At 36.5% G+C, this 16,540-nt stretch overlaps 1 protein-coding gene and 1 long non-coding RNA gene across 3 annotated transcripts in view; one reads left to right on the forward strand and one right to left on the reverse strand.

The window, feature by feature from the left end:
• LOC310635498 overlaps positions 1-16,540 on the forward strand; it is an 838,887-nt gene that overhangs the window by 521,192 nt on the left and 301,155 nt on the right. The gene's annotated exons all lie outside the window — the stretch shown is intronic.
• The window catches only part of PHC1 (polyhomeotic homolog 1), a 153,188-nt gene that overhangs the window by 100,077 nt on the left and 36,571 nt on the right, over positions 1-16,540 (reverse strand). The window contains exons 1-2 of one of the 2 annotated variants that reach the window (XM_083354458.1): positions 8,511-8,744; positions 7,244-7,402 (exon numbers count right to left, since the gene is read on the reverse strand). In XM_083354458.1, coding sequence (XP_083210584.1) covers positions 7,244-7,402; positions 8,511-8,582 — 231 coding nt within the window. In that variant the 5' untranslated portion in view covers positions 8,583-8,744. Of the gene's footprint in view, positions 1-7,243; positions 7,403-8,510; positions 8,745-16,540 lie in introns of those variants that run through there. The other variant, XM_083354459.1, reaches the window with a different exon arrangement.

Below are 16,540 nucleotides of genomic sequence, written 5' to 3' on the forward strand. Positions count from 1 at the left end.
TGAAACCCTCGCTCTAGAAAAATCCAACCACAAACCCAAACTCTGGCTCAGATACGTAGATGACACCTTTGTAATCTTGCCACACGGCAAAGAAAAACTGGATGACTTCCTCAATAGCCTACACCCTAAAATACAATTCACCATGGAAACAGAAGCTAACAATCAACTTCCCTTCCTTGATGTCTTAGTCTACAAGAAATCCAACGGCTCCCTAGGACACACTATCTACCATAAAAAAAACACACACAAACCGCTATCTGAACGCACTCTCACACCACCACCCAGCACAGATCAACTCCATAGCCAAGACACTCATCTCCAGAACAAAACACCTAGCTGACGAACAACACCTAAAAACCGAACTACACACTCTCACTAATGTACTAACAGCCAATGGATTCCAAAGAAACATGATTACCAACTTAATCCGAAGAGAGACACCCACAAAAACCCAAAACAGAGAACAAGAAAATGGCAAAGCCCTCCTCCCATACTTAAAAGGGACCACAGACAGAATCAGCAAGATCCTCCAAAAACACAACATCAAAACAGCATTCTACACAGACAGACAAATATCCACCATCCTAAGAAACCCCAAAGACATAATTGGGTTAGAAAACCAAGGAGTATACGAAATCCCATGAACCACCTGCCCCACCGCATACATCGGACAGACCAACAGAAGAATAAGTGCACGCATTGAAGAGCACAAAAACTCACTCAGAAAGGGAGAACAAACTTCATCCCTGGTCCAACACTTTGAAGCCACGGGACATGAAATTGATTTGAAAAAAACCAAAACTATCACCAAAATTGAACATTTTAACAACAGAATAATCAGAGAAGCCATTGAGATAGAAAAACGCCCCCACAGCATGAACAAACGAGATGATACCTCTCGCCTACCAGCCATTTGGAAACCCGCCTTGATTGACAGACGAGTCCCAACCACCAAGAATGATACCAGACCCAAACTCATGATAACATCACATGACATCACCACCACACAACCATTCAAAAAGCAAATCCGAACCCACAATGATAACAACGCACAACCACAAAACAGAAACCTAACTACAGCTGCAACATCAGCCACTTTAAACCCCGCCAAACCACACAATAAGCAAACTGACACCCACTATAAAAACATGGCACCACCACAAACACGAAGCCGAACAAAAGCAGCACAACTCACCAGCTCAGGTCTAAGGCTGGCAGCTGAGACCAACCCATCCACTCAAAACACACCCCCACCCAATCAGAACACACCCACCATTCAAAACACACTCCCACCCAATCAGAACACACCTAATCCCCCACCCAATCAGAGCACACCTCCACCCACAGAACACACCCCCTCTGGCAGTTTAAAAAAGAGGAACAAACAGCCACTACCACATGCTTCTCCCAGAAGAAGGAAGCTGAAGCCACCAGCCTGAGGATGACGGATGGGATTCCGTCGAAACGTTGCTCTTACACCTTCAATTCTACGTGGGAAAAAACCCGAATGACCAAAGATCCACATACAAACACCTGCGAAAACCTCAGAAAACATATACACACACACACACACACACACACACGTGTGTTTTTGTGTTTGTGTGTGTGTGTGTGTGTGCGTGTCTATATATATATGCGTGTGTGTAATTTTTAATTTTAATTAATTTAATTTAATTAATTTAATTAATTTATTAATTTTTAAGAATTACAGTCTTTAGTGCTTATAAACAACATGTTATCTGGGTTCAAATATTTAACATTAACTTCTTCAATATAAATATTCAGCACCGCAAAAGGCCCTTTTAGAAGGACTAACTGGATTTGAGATTGTCAAAAGGGTCAAATATTTGGGGGTGTATTTGTCACCCTCTAATGCAAAGTTATATAAAAATAATTATGAAAAGTTATGGGGAAAAATCCAAAAAGAATTGGAGAGTTGGGAAAAACTGCAATTGTCTTTGCTGCGAAGAATTGCAGCAGTGAAAATGAACGTCCTGCCTAAATTTTTATTTTTATTTCAAATGATACCGGTCCTTAAAAAAGATTCTAATTTGGAAGAATGGCAACGGGGTATCAATAAATTTGTGTGGGCAGGGAAAAGGCCATGAGTTAAACTTAAGATTATGCAGGATACTCGTGAAAGAGGTGGTCTTAAAATGCCTAATCTTAAATTATATTATGAAGCTGCTGCGTTATCAGGAATAAGTGATTGGATTAACTTGACACAAGGGAGATTATTAAATCTTGAGGGCCATGACTTGTTATTTGGCTGGCATGCATATTTGTTGTATGATAAGAAGGTAGATAATGTGTTTAAAGTGCATATTTTAAGACAGGCACTGTTGAGAGTTTGGAAGAAGTATAGACATAAGTTAGACTACAAGATGCCGTTGTGGGCAATCCCAAAACACGCAATAGAAAACATAAATGTTGGCTTCAAACATGATGTGACTACGTATAAGGAGATTTTAAGCTTGGAAAGAAATGTCTGGTGTTTGAAGCCGTACAATCTCTTGCGAGATGAGAAGATCGTTCAAACTTGGTTTCAATATACTCAGTTACGGGCCAGGTGGAAAGAAGATCAGAAAATTGGTTTTTCAATGACCGATGAAAATTTGATAAAGCAAATTAGAAACCAGGGTCCAGCACATATCAAACGGATATATCTTGCATTGATAGAAATTGACTCAGAAACAGAACTTGTTAAAGACTGTATGATAAAATGGGCTCAGAATATTCAAGAAGTTATTACAATGGACACGTGGGAAAAGATCTGGGTGAAGAACGTAAAATTCACGCAAGCCCAAAACCTAAGAGAGAACTTTTATAAAATGTTTTATAGATGGCATCTAGACCCTAAAAAGCTTGCAAGTATGTATCCGAATTATCAGCCTAAATGCTGGAGGTGTGGTGGCGAAGATGCAACGTATTTTCATATATGGTGGACCTGCAAAAAGGTTAAGGCTTTTTGGATAAAAATTTGGTGGAACATGCAGAAGATCTTTAAGCAAAGGATAAAGTTTTGTCCGCAATTGTTTTTGTTGGGCATAACTACAGAAGCTACTGTTGTGGACGTTAAGTTGATGCTGAACTTAATCACAGCAGCAAGACTTTTAATAGGTCAATATTGGAAAAAGGAGGAACTGCCGACTATAGAAGAATGGACTCTAAAAGTCTCTGACCTGGCGGAAATGGCAAAGATTTCGGCTTATCTGAAAGATCATTCGCAAGAACGTTATATTATGGAGTCGAAAAAGTGGATTGATTATATCCAGAACAAATATGGGACTAAGAAATTTCATTTAGCATTTGAGTAAAGAGTCTGTTCTCTTTTCTTTTTATATGTAATATTAATATTGTTTGTAATCATTTTATATGAGCTAGAGGGTGATAGAATTAATAGTTTATTGTTGTTAGCATATGGATGCTTATGATTGTTCTTTGTTTTTATACCCTGTATTTAGCTCTGGGAAGTCGGGGGGGAGGGGGGAATGGATGGGAGGGATAGGGAGGGTTAGGTAGGGGTGGGGGGAGGGAGGATTGTTAAAGTTAAAATGTACTGTAAAACTTTTCAATAAAAAAAATATAAATATTCACTACACAATCCAGTATTTTTTCCCTGATCCTCCTTTCTTCTCCATATTTTCCCATTTTCCCATCGTTACACCATTACAATTTTTCATACTATTAATGTATACAGAATTAAATAAAAGCATCTTCATCATATTTTACTAATATCATTCAAATAACAATAATATCAATTCGTAAATCAATAATGTCAATTCCTTAATCAATATCCTGTTTTTCGTGCTCTTGTTAAGGTTTGATTTCCCATTGGTATTTAAAATATCTTTATCAGTTATGATTTTCTCAATATTAATTACATTTATATAGCTAAAAGTTTTTATATCAATCCTCCTATCTTCATATTTCCCATATCAAAAAAAGGGAAAAAAGATGCTATCTTAATTCTAAATCATATCTTTCATTATAAAAGTCTAATTATATCTAAGAGCTATCTGTTCTTTTAATCTTTTTCATATTGAAACATGCAATATGACCCTCTAAAAAATCAAATCTTCTCTTTTTAAAATCTGACTCTTGCTTTCTTTCTTTGCCAAGTAGCTTTCCAAGGCAGGGCAATTAGATCGCCCAGGAATTTTCTTTCTGTTTTTGTAAAAATTGCTTGGCATGAGGAAGACAATTTGGGGGAGGGGGGAATTCCACCCATTTATATTTCTTAAGCAACTCCCAGTTCCTTTCTTTTTCCATTTATCTTTTCATTCCCCATCTCCCAAGTTGTGACATTGCCCCTAACAACTCTACATTCCATTTTTTAAAATCTTCTTCCTTGCCATCAGATATATTTTGCAGACTTAAGGGGTAAACGTTTTTTACATTTTCATTGTTATCGCTAAGTCTTGCAGTATTTTGTTTGTATATAGTCATTTATATTTCCCTTCTTTTACCTCTTCCATCTCTAAATCCATTTCCTCTGTTACATCTTCTGATTTCTGGATTATTTATTCATACTTTGTGGTCATTATCTGGGAACTTTCTAGTTGTAGATTTAATTTGCAGATTTGCTCATTTATATTGTCTAAATTGCTTTTAGTCTCATTATTTCTTTTTATGTTTTCTTTGCATTCAACAATTGTTTGGTGAATTAGTTGTAGCATAGAATATATTTCTTCCTGAAAGGTGTTTGTTTTTTCTTGAGGCATAATTCCTGGAGACCTTCTAGTATCACCAGTTTCAGTAAAAGTAGATCAATGTTTCCTCTACTTTTCTGGTCTTTATATGTATCCTTTATAATCCAATAGATTCCAAAGTATAGGTTCAGTCCTGAAAGCAATATTTTATAATAATTCCTTCTCAAGTATCCATGAATTGTCAATCAGGCAAGGTCGTAATTCACAATGTTCAGTGTTCAAAATGTTCAACATCTCTGAAAACAGCTTAAAAGTTTCTCCCAGCCAGGCATAGTCCAAAATTTTTTTTTCTCTCCCACTAGCTCTTGAAGTTAAAAGTCCAAGCTCAGTTTGTATTTATAATCCAAGAAGGTCACAGTGATAAGTATGTCAAAATATTTCCCTTTTATTGCCAGCTGTTCTCCTGAGCAAGCAGCTCAGCTCCTGAGCAATCACCAAGCAGCCAGGAAGCAAATTATAGTGCTATACACAAATCCACCACTATAGATGTCACTGAAAGTCCATTTTCCCCTTTTAAAACAAAGGATTTCTTATATTTCGGTTCAATGTTTTTTTTTCAAAGAGAAAAATCTTAACAGTTATCTCAGATCTCAAATTTATCAAAACTGTAGCTTTCTGTTACGTCCACCTCAGTATTGTCACCCATAAAATTAAAACACCGCTTCCGTTTATATTTGGAGGTTTTTAGCTTCTTGGGAGCCTTTCCCAGAAAATTCAGTTGTAAAATAGTAAAGAAAGGATCAATATTCTCACCCAGTTCCAAACATGATGTTTACAATGTATTAATTGATGCTTTTTTCTTCTTTGGTTGTCAGCAGCTAATAGCTGGCCACAGGAATGTAGCCGGTCTTTCCCCTGCTGGTTTGGAGGGCTTTCCTTGGATTGAACAGAAAGATCGCCATCTCTCCGTCATCAACAGGGCAACTCTCCTCTTCATCGCCTCTTCGGGGCGATTTTTAGGAACCCCCAGCAGGGTGAAATTGGGCATCCTGTCCTGCCGCGACAAAAACCAGAAGCCACTGGTTGGATTATTTTCTGTTGTTTGTGTTTGCATTATATTGAATTTCAGCATGACGTGGTCACTTGCACCCAAGGTTCCAGCATCTTCAACTCCCTCTATTACTTTTTCTTGATTAGTAAGGATTAGGTCCATTATAGCTTTACTTCTAGTTCCCTCCTCTACCTTTTGGATGATAAAGTTGTCGGCTAGGTTGGTTAAGAATCTGTTTGATCTCCCACTCGCTGCAGAGTTTGTCTCTCAGTTGATATCTGGATAATTGAAGTTTCCCATTACTTATTGTGGTATGCTTCCTACATACATTTGTTAACTGGTTGGTAAAGAGTTCATCTATTTCTTCTGATTGGTTGGGTGGTCTGTAATATACACCGATGGCAATGTCACTTTTTTTCTTTTATATTGACCCATATACAACCTGGAGCGATTTTATCTTTCATTACGTGCATTTCTGTAGATATGTAATGTTCTCTTACATATAGTGCAATTCCCTCTCCTCTTTTTGTAGATCTATTTCTTTTGAATAATTTGTATCCATCTATCAGTACATTCCAGTCATGGGTTTCGTCCCACCAGGTTTCTGTAATGCCAACTATGTCATACCTGCCCTTGTGTACTATTGCTTCTAGTTTACCCTGTTTGTTCCTCAAGCTTTGAGCATTTGTATATAAGCATTTAAGACCTTTATGCCTATCTGTGGGTATGTTTCCTGCATCTCCTGATTGTTGTTGGAGTTTTTCTTTTTTCTCATCACTCCCTACCTCATTTTTGGATTTGTTTTTTATAGGGTCGCGATGGGTCGGACACGACTTCGCAACTAACAACAACAACAATGTTCTAGAGATTCTAAAGATTGTCACCCTTCCCCGTCAATTTTAAAGTCTTCCTGAAGAAAAGGAAAATTTTCTATTATTTCAAAGAAATAATCAATTCTTATGTGCTGCATTTAGTACATGCCAAAATTATACTGTTTGGCAGAAGCTTTCGGAGCAAACTTTTACTGCTCACGCAGCAGCATGCAACTCCCATAGTTCTGTGTCTTTTCGTGCATCAATCTCCATCAACCTTGTATTACCTCTGTCCTGGTCAAATGGCATATGGAAGGTTGAAGTGATTTAAAAGCTAGGGGGTCTTAGAATTATCTAGCACTGGTCATTGAAAGTAATCCCTCATCTCATCATGCATTCACCATTTCTTATCTAAGAAGAACAAAAGTTTAAAAAAGTGATCTAATATTTATTTAGGTTATTCCCAAAGCAAAGCATATCAACTGGGAAGACCATAGACTACTGGGATAAAAGAGGATCTGCTCTGAGAAAAGGAAGTACTGTATGATCTAAAACAAAATATTAATCTGAGTTTTTGTTGTCACACTAGCATGCAGGGAGTTGAAGCTCATCGTCTCATGAATTCCACTTTCTTAAGCCATATTTTTCCTTGGCTAACCCCCTCAGAATTAAAACAATCTTGATATCTGCCACAATTACATTTCTAAAGAATAAAAATTAACCCTCACCTGCACTGCCTGACGCTCATAGAGTGTCATTTGCGATATCTGAGGGCGAGTGCTTCCACCAGAGCCTGAGCTGCCACTGGCTGAATTTGAATTCTGCTCACTTTCAGTTTCCATCGTATCAGGTCCCAAGGATCCCTGTCTGAAGTTTTGTTTGAAGCCCTAGAAGAATGAATTAGGATTACCTTATGTGAAAACACACATACATTGCAAAATTATTTGAATATTTTCTGTCTAAAATATAAACTCATGCCAAGTATTAGTAATATAGGTCACTATTTAATTAATCATCCAAAATTACATAAGATTTGTTTTACTAGATAACTGTTTCTTCAACAATAAGGCAGAATATGAAAACAATGAAGTGATGAGACAAATGTTAATTTTTAAAGCAAACATTTAAGACTTTTCAATTAAGAACCAAAAAGTGGGAATAGCATTATTTAACCATGCAGTCCACACTATATGAAACTTGTAATGAAACAAATATGAAGTTTCTGAAAATAATTTCTGACTCTTAAGTACATAATTATGGTATCACATTCTTACACAGTACAGCTTGAATTTACAGCCATTTGATAAGGCATGGAGTTATACATACACACAGGAAATTTCCTGGTAAGATTCTTAATATCCAATGTGTTTTGCAAGCTGAACTAAGTAATGTACTTGAAAAATACTATAGATGTTTCAATATGAAACATGAGAAGTCCAAAAATTGACCTCCTTATGCACCAAAGGTCTCAAAACACTTCAATCTGAGGCAATTATCTTATGTGCAGATTTTTCTCTTGCTATCCCATCGACTTCTAAATGTTGCTGAACTATAGAAATCCAGTTTCAGCATCACAAGGCATCAAGCTCATTGGGAAGAAATTTTCTGTTTCAATCCTGTATGGAACATATTCCCCATACAGGAAATGCACGGATCTACGTAAATAAAAGCCCCACTTCTTCATGCAGAGAAAATATGTCCTTACTCTCCTCTGTCTTATGCAAAGTAAAGTTAGATATATTGCTGACTTATCACAGCAATTAGGCTAATGTTAAAGATTTCTAAGCATTATATTTGCCTTAGGACCCAAAGGAAGATCTTCAAGAAGATGGGCCATTTCTTCCCTGAAATCTTCCCCCAATGTCATGTGATTAAGTGTAAGTTAGAGAAATTCCAGATCTTTACACAACTTTAGGCTAGCTAACCTCTATTTTGTAACTCTTTAGAAAGTTTACAATTTCTGGTGATTAGCTACACAGCAAAGTCCTGACTTACCAAAAGTCGTTTTAATGGACTGGTCACATGTTTTCTTTTTGAATAACTGCTAGAGCTGCAGGAAATTATCATAATTACTTAAAGAATACACAACCACAACAAAACCAATGTGAAAAAGATAAAAGTATTGGAATATCGATTTTACTGTTTGGACCACTTATGGCAACATTTACAGCTCTTTAATAAGACATAAACTTTCATAGAAGAATGCCAATAATATTTCATAAGCATGATGTGGTGGTAGTTAATTTAATATACAGTTTATGAACTGTTTTGAATTTTTTTCTTCAATCTCAGGTCCTCTGCCAGAGCTGTTCCTAGCATTGCACTCTTCTGGAGTTTTGACATTTTTTTCTGGTTCCTCCTTCAGGCCCTACTACTTCTCCAGTGTCTCATACTCCTTTTTGATGTTGCCTTCACCAGGCATCACTACATCCATTACCATTGCTGTCTTCTGATCCTTGTCTACTACAATATCTAGAAGTTTGACCAATATCTTCATATCAATCTGGATATGGAAGTCACACAGTATCCTAATCCTGTTATTCTCCACAACTTTCCATGGAATCTCCCTTCTGGATTTGGGAGGTCCAGCCCAGCAATGGTGACACGGCATAAAATTTTGGGTGACATGCCTCCATTCATCTACAACCAACAACAATTATTCTTGAAAGCCTACTCTGTTCTCTCATATTTTTTGGAGGCTGCAGAGGTCAGGAGAAAATGGGGGGGGTTACTTTTTCCTTCTTATTTAGGTCTAAGTGTTTTGGTAGCATTCCATCAATTCTATGTTCCCATTTCATCCATGTATAGATTGTTTCAGGAGCCCACTTATTGTCAGATTGTCCTGGTTCACCAGCATCCGACACAAACCTCGTGTCATGGTTCTGACAGATGAAACTCTTCAAAAGAGCTTCCGGTGGTGATGCTGCACTGATGGCAGCTTTCTTTTGGCTGCCAACCCTGTAATTGTGTGAAAAGCACGCAGAGACAGTGAAAATCAGCTGTCCCGTGGCTTGAAAACCTCTCCCTCGGGAGAAGAGGGGGAGGGGAGTTTCCCTCAGATAGAGGTAGAGCTCCCCTAGACCTCCTTAATTATTTGGAGGTCAGAGGGTGAGAGTTTCCTCAGAGCCTGAGGCTTCCTCCTCACTCCAGGATGCCTTTGCTCCGAACTTCAGGAGCAAAGCAAGACGCCACATCCACATCTGCATTTTAAAGGGACTTGTAATTTAAAAGCAGACAGAGCTGACCAGGAGAAGTTAAAATTGCAAGTGCTGGAAACTTTAACTCGGGGAGAAATAATCTTCTCCATATTTTAATTTGACTTAAAAGGAAAAAAATGGCACCGGAATGCTGTTTCTTTGTTTGAAAGGACAGTGTCAAGAAAGAGATACATTTGGCAACAAAGTTTAAACAACGTATTAGACTTTGTGTATTTACAGTTTCTTTCTCTTTTTAAAAGAAAGAATTCTTACAGAATATTTTTTTCTTTTTTCTGGGATTTTGCTTTTTACTTTTTTTTCTTTAACTGCTGATTTTGTTGAAGGGGAAAGTGAAACTTATAAGAAGTGGATTTATACAAGCAGGAAAATGGCTTCAAACCGTTTGGGAATTTCTGCTGTTTCTAAAAGTATAATCTCTTCTCCTGTAGCACAGCCTGCAGTGCAATCTAAGCCTAAATCCCCTCCACCTTCTCCCCCACCGCCTGCATTTATGCTTAAAGATATTCAAGATGCTTTAAAGCAAGCAACACAAGAAATAAAGGAGATGGCTGATCTCCTTGACAGTAAAATGAAGGAGATGGCTGACCTTCTTGAGAATAAAAATAGAGAAATGAGGGAAGACATATTGCTTGCACTTCAAGGGTTAGCTACACATATTGAACGCTTGGATGACCAGATGGATGAAGTTGTGGAAAATACTGAAAAACTAGAAAGCAGAGTTGTCAAAGTTGAAAACAAGATTGATATAACAGAGGATGAGGTTACCATTTCACAATATAGAGATATGGAATTTGCATTGCGAATAAGAGGATTAAAGGAGGACCCACGAGAAGATCTGAAAGAGGAGGTGGCAAAAGCTATAGCTCCTATTCTGGGATGTGAACCTGAGGAATTATCAAGAGAGATGGATAAAATATTTAGGGTCAATTCATGGATTGCGAGGCAGAAATATTTACCCAGAGATGTGGTTATTTATTTTTCTAGGAGATCACTTCGAAATGCAATTATTCAGGCTTTTTACAAAAAGAGATTTCAAATTGCGGATCAAAATATTATAATCTTAAAAGAAATACCTCCAAAAATTCTTAGAAAAAGAAAAGATTTCACCTTTCTGTCTGAGGAGCTCAAAAATCGACAAGTGCAGTTTAGATGGGAGATACCTATTGGAATAGTGGTGAATTATGCAGGGACACGATATAGACTTAATACAATTTCAAAGGCAAAAGATTTTTATACTTATGTCCTGAAAGCAGGTTCACCACCATCTCCACGACCTAAGAGAATAGAAGAAAGGCTGGAAGATAAACAACCAGTTGAAGGCGCAATGTCACTGGTTGTAGATTTACCACAGGCTAAATCTTGTGACATTATCTCAACCAATTCATTCGGTTATAGACTTGATGGAAGTTATAACACAGTATGGGAAAGTTTCTGGTTTTAAGGTAAATAATAATAAGACTAAAATATTATCTAAAAACATGACTATGAAGGAAAAGGAAATGTTAGTTAAATTGACAGGTTTTGAAATAGTGAAAAACATCTGGGAGTATATATTACAGCTTCTAATGTAAAATTGTATAAGAATAATTATGAGACATTATGGTTAAAAGTACAAAAGGATTTAAACAATTGGAAAAATTACAATTATCTTTGTTGGGGAAAATTGCAGCTGTTAAAATGAATGTTCTACTAAAGTTTCTCTTCTTGTTTCAAATGATACCTATTTTGAAAAAAGATGCCAATTTGGATGAATGGCAAAAGGGTATTAATAAATTTATTTGGGCGGGGAAAAAACCAAGAATTAAACTTAAGATCTTACAAGACACATGTGAAAGAGGAGGACTTAAGGTGCCTAATTTGAAATTATACTATGATGCGGTGGTTTTAACACTGGTTAGTGATTGGCTTAATTTAACAAATAAAAGTATACTTCATCTTGAGGGATGGGACTTATTATATGGGTGGCATGCATACTTAATTTATGATAAAAAAGTTGACAAGGCTTTTAAATCTTATATTTTAAGAAGTGCTTTATTGCGTGTCTGGAAAAAGTATTATTATAAGTTAAATTATAAAATACCAATCTGGGGGATTCCTGGACACACGATAGAGGGTGTATCTATGGGTGTGAATTTGGATAGGATTTCTTATAAGGAATTACTTAGATTGGTAGGGAATGATTGGCAATTAAAATCGTTAGCTGAGTTAAAGCAAGAAAATATTGTACAGTCTTGGTTTCAGTATACTCAATTGTTAGCTAGGTGGAAGTTAGATCAAAAGGTTGGTATTACATTAATGGATGAGAATTTGGTAAAACAGATTAAAGATCAAAACTGAGTGCATATAAAGAGAATTTATAATGCTTTAATAGAATTGGATTCAGAAATGGAATTAGTTAAAGATTGCATGGTAAAGTGGGCCCAAAATATTCAAGAACTGATTCCATTGGATATATGGGAGGTAATTTGGGTTAGAAATGTAAAATTTACCCAGGCCCAAAATTTAAGAGAAAATTTTTACAAAATGTTTTATAGATGGCATCTGGATCCTAAAAAGTTGTCTTGTACGTATCCTAATTTACAGCCCAAATGTTGGAGATGTGGCAGTTTGGATGCTACTTATTTTCATATCTGGTGGACTTGTAGAAATATAAAAGCTTTTTGGATTAAGATTTGGTGGAACGTTCAAAAGATTTTCAAGAGAAAAATAAAGTTTACTCCACAATTATTTTTATTGGGTGTTATTACAGATTGTGATACTAAAGAAACTAACTTGATGTTGAATTTGATAACAGCTGCAAGGTTATCGGTAGGGCAATATTGGAAGAAGGATTGCTTGCCTACTATAGAAGAATGGACGCTTAAGGTGTCAAATTTAGCAGAAATGGCTAAGATTTCTGCTTATTTGAAGGATCATTCACAAGAAAGATACATTTCGGTCTGGAGAAGATGAATAGATTATATTCAGAATAAATATGGGACTAAAAAGTTCCATTTAGCCTATGAGTAAATTTTAGAGTTATTATTAATAGTTTATTATAGTGGAATTTTTATTAGTTTTAATTATATATTATTATTATTATTAGTAGTAGTAGTAGTAGTAGTATTGTTTAACTTGGATATTGTATTGTTTAATAATTAGGATATTAATTTGTTTATGTTATTATTATGTTTACTTTTAATCTGTTTATATTTATGTTAAAGGGGAGTTAAAGCGCATTATGGACTTGGTTATTTATATAGTTGGTTAATGTTAGTTAGATTATGATTATTATATTTGTAACCCTGTACTCAGCTCTGGGAAGTGGGGGAGGGAGAGGGGGGGTTTAGGGTGGGTTGGGTTTGGGGTTTATATTGTAACTTTTATAAAACTTTTCAATAAAAAAGAAAAGAAAGAAACTCTTCAAAAGAACTTTGAGGCATTGTTTACCTTAAAGAATCTTTTATTCAAGAAACAAAGTATCGGCACTACATTTTTGAAACCAGAAACTAAATTCCCCTCCCCTGGATACAAAGTAACACAGTGCAATTCCCTCCTCCAATAAACAGTCATAAGTCACATTCCCCGATTAGCTTGAAGTACGGGCTTTATCCTGAGCTCCCCAGCCCACCAAAACACTATCAACTCTGGATCCAATGTCCTTGGGCTCCCATGACTAAGTTATTATTGTTATGACTAGCTGGACTCTCATCCCTATTCCCGCTCCCAGCAACTAATTCTAAAAGCAATAGAGAAAATAGCTGCATAAGAAGAAAATGGTTGCAAATGCTACATGAAACTTCTTAGTCCCGTATTTGTTCTGGATATACTCAATCCATTTTCTCCACTCCATAATATAGCGTTCTTGCGAATGATCTTTCAAATAGGCCGAAATCTTTGCCATCTCTGCCAGGTCAGAAACCTTTAAAGTCCATTCTTCTATAGTCGGCAGTTCCTCCTTCTTCCAATACTGACCTATTAAGAGTCTTGCTGCCGTAATTAAATTCAACATCAACTTAGTGTCCACAACTGTAACATCTGTAATTATTCCCAACAAAAAAAGTTGCGGACAAAACTTTATCCTCTGTTTAAAAATCTTCTGCATGTTCCACCAGACTTTTATCCAAAAAGCCTTAACCTTTTTACAAGTCCACCATATGTGAAAATATGTTGCGTCTTCGTCACCGCACCTCCAACATTTAGGCTGATAATTCGGATACATACTTGCAAGCTTTTTAGGATCTAAATGCCATCTATAAAACATTTTATAAAAATTCTCTCTTAGATTTTGAGCTTGTGTGAATTTTACGTTCCTCACCCAAATCCTTTCCCACGTATCCATTGTAATAACTTCTTGGATATTTTCGGCCCATTTAATCATACAATCTTTAACAAGCTCTGTTTCTGAGTCAATTTCTATCAATGCAAGATATATCCGTTTGATATGTGCTGGACCCTGATTTCTAATTTGCTTTATCAAATTTTCATCAGTCATTGTAAAACCAATTTTCTGGTCTTCTTTCCACCTGGCCCGTAACTGAATATATTGAAACCAAGTTTGAACAACCTTCTCTTCTCGCAAGAGGCTATATGATTTCAAACACCAGACATTTCTTTCCAAGCTCAGAATCTCCTTGTACGTAGTCACATCATGTTTGAAACCAGCATGTATATTTTCTATTGCGTGTTTTGGAATTGCCCACAGTGGTATCTTGCAATCTAGCTTATGTCTATACTTCTTCCAAACTCTCAACAATGCCTGTCTTAAAATATGCACTCTAAACACATTGTCTACCTTCTTGTCACACAACAAATATGCATGCCAGCCAAACAACAAATCGTGGCCCTCAAGATTTAATAATCTCTCTTGTGTCAAATTAATCCAATCACTTATTCCTACTAATGCAGCAGCTTCATAATATAGTTTAAGATTCGGCATTTTAAGACCACCTCTCTCACGAGTATCCTGCATAATCTTAAGTTTAACTCGTGGCCTTTTCCCTGCCCAAACAAATTTATTGATACCTCGCTGCCATTCCTCCAAATTAGAATCTTTCTTAAGAATCGGTATCATTTGAAATAAAAATAAAAATTTAGGCAGGACATTCATTTTCACTGCTGCGATCCGTCCCAACAAAGACAATTGCAATTTTTCCCAACTCTCCAATTCTTTTTGAATTTTCCCCCATAGTTTTTCATAATTATTTTTATATAACTTTGTATTAGAGGGCGACAAAAGCACCCCCAAATATTTAACCCTTTTAACAATCTCAAATCCAGTTAATCCTTCTAAGAGAGCCTTTTGCGAAACTGTCATATTTTTGGCCAGAATTTTGGTTTTCTGTATATTAACTTTAAATCCAGAAACCTTCCCGTATTGTGTTATTATCTGCATCAGGTCCACAACAGAATTCTCTGGCTGGGTCACTGTAACAACCAGATCATCTGCGAATGCTCTCAATCTATAATCCTGATCTCTAATTTGTATACCCTTAATTTTTTCCGAATTCCGTATTTTAACCAATAATATCTCTAATGTTAACACAAATAACAAGGGCGATAACGGACACCCTTGCCTTGTGCCCTTCTCAATATTACATGCTTCTGTTAGGCTATTATTAACTATAATTCGGGCAGTTTGTTTTTGATATAATGCCCTAATCGGTTTTCTGTATATTAACTTTAAATCCAGAAACCTTCCCGTATTGTGTTATTATCTGCATCAGGTCCACAACAGAATTCTCTGGCTGGGTCACTGTAACAACCAGATCATCTGCGAATGCTCTCAATCTATAATCCTGATCTCTAATTTGTATACCCTTAATTTTTTCCGAATTCCGTATTTTAACCAATAATATCTCTAATGTTAACACAAATAACAAGGGCGATAACGGACACCCTTGCCTTGTGCCCTTCTCAATATTACATGCTTCTGTTAGGCTATTATTAACTATAATTCGGGCAGTTTGTTTTTGATATAATGCCCTAATCGGTTGTAAAAAATTTTCCCCAAAATCCATTTTGTCTAAAACTTTTGTCTTCCTTTCTTTTTTCCTTTTTTATATATATTTTTATATATTTTATATTAATAGTGTTTGTAGTTATCCTATATGAGCTAGAGAGTGATAGATTTTAGAGTTTACGGTTGTTAGCATATGGTTGTTTATGATTCTTTTTTTGTTTTTTATACCTTGTACTTAGCTCTGGGAAGTCGGGGGGGGGAGGGGGGAGGGGTAAGGAGGAAGGGATAGGGGAGGGGTAGGGGGGTTTGTTAAAGATAAAATGTATGATAAAACTTTTCAATAAAAAAAAGAAGAAAATGGTTGCATCTCCATTTGTTGTCAAAGCATTGGCACTAACGTAATTGAAACCAAAAACTGAATTCCCCTTCCCTGAGCACGTAGTATCAAGGCATAATTTCCTCCTCCAATTAACAATCATAAATCACATTCTCCAATTAGTTTGAAATGCAGGCTTCCCCTCCAGTTCCCCAGCCTGCCAATTCCTATCATCTCTTATTCCAATAACCTTGGTCACACACTAGGTTCAGTATTGTTATGTCTAAACTCTCATGCACATTCCTCCCCCCAGCATCTTCTAACTCTAACTCTTAAGAGTAAAACATAAGAAAAAATGGCTGCATCTCCATGTGTTGTCAAAGCAAAAACATCCAATGTTAGCAGTGTTGACACCTACGCACATTTACAACTACAGGGCCTCTTCAACTCCACTACACCTATTTTCCCCACATCTCTGCCTTTTGGCCATTCTGCACTCCATCACCATTCCCCATCTGTTCTTTGCCATCTTTTTCCTCCTCTTGTTGTC

The sequence above is a fragment of the Vipera ursinii genome (genome assembly GCF_947247035.1).
Source record: "Vipera ursinii genome assembly, chromosome: 2".
Lineage (NCBI taxonomy): Eukaryota > Metazoa > Chordata > Lepidosauria > Squamata > Viperidae > Vipera > Vipera ursinii.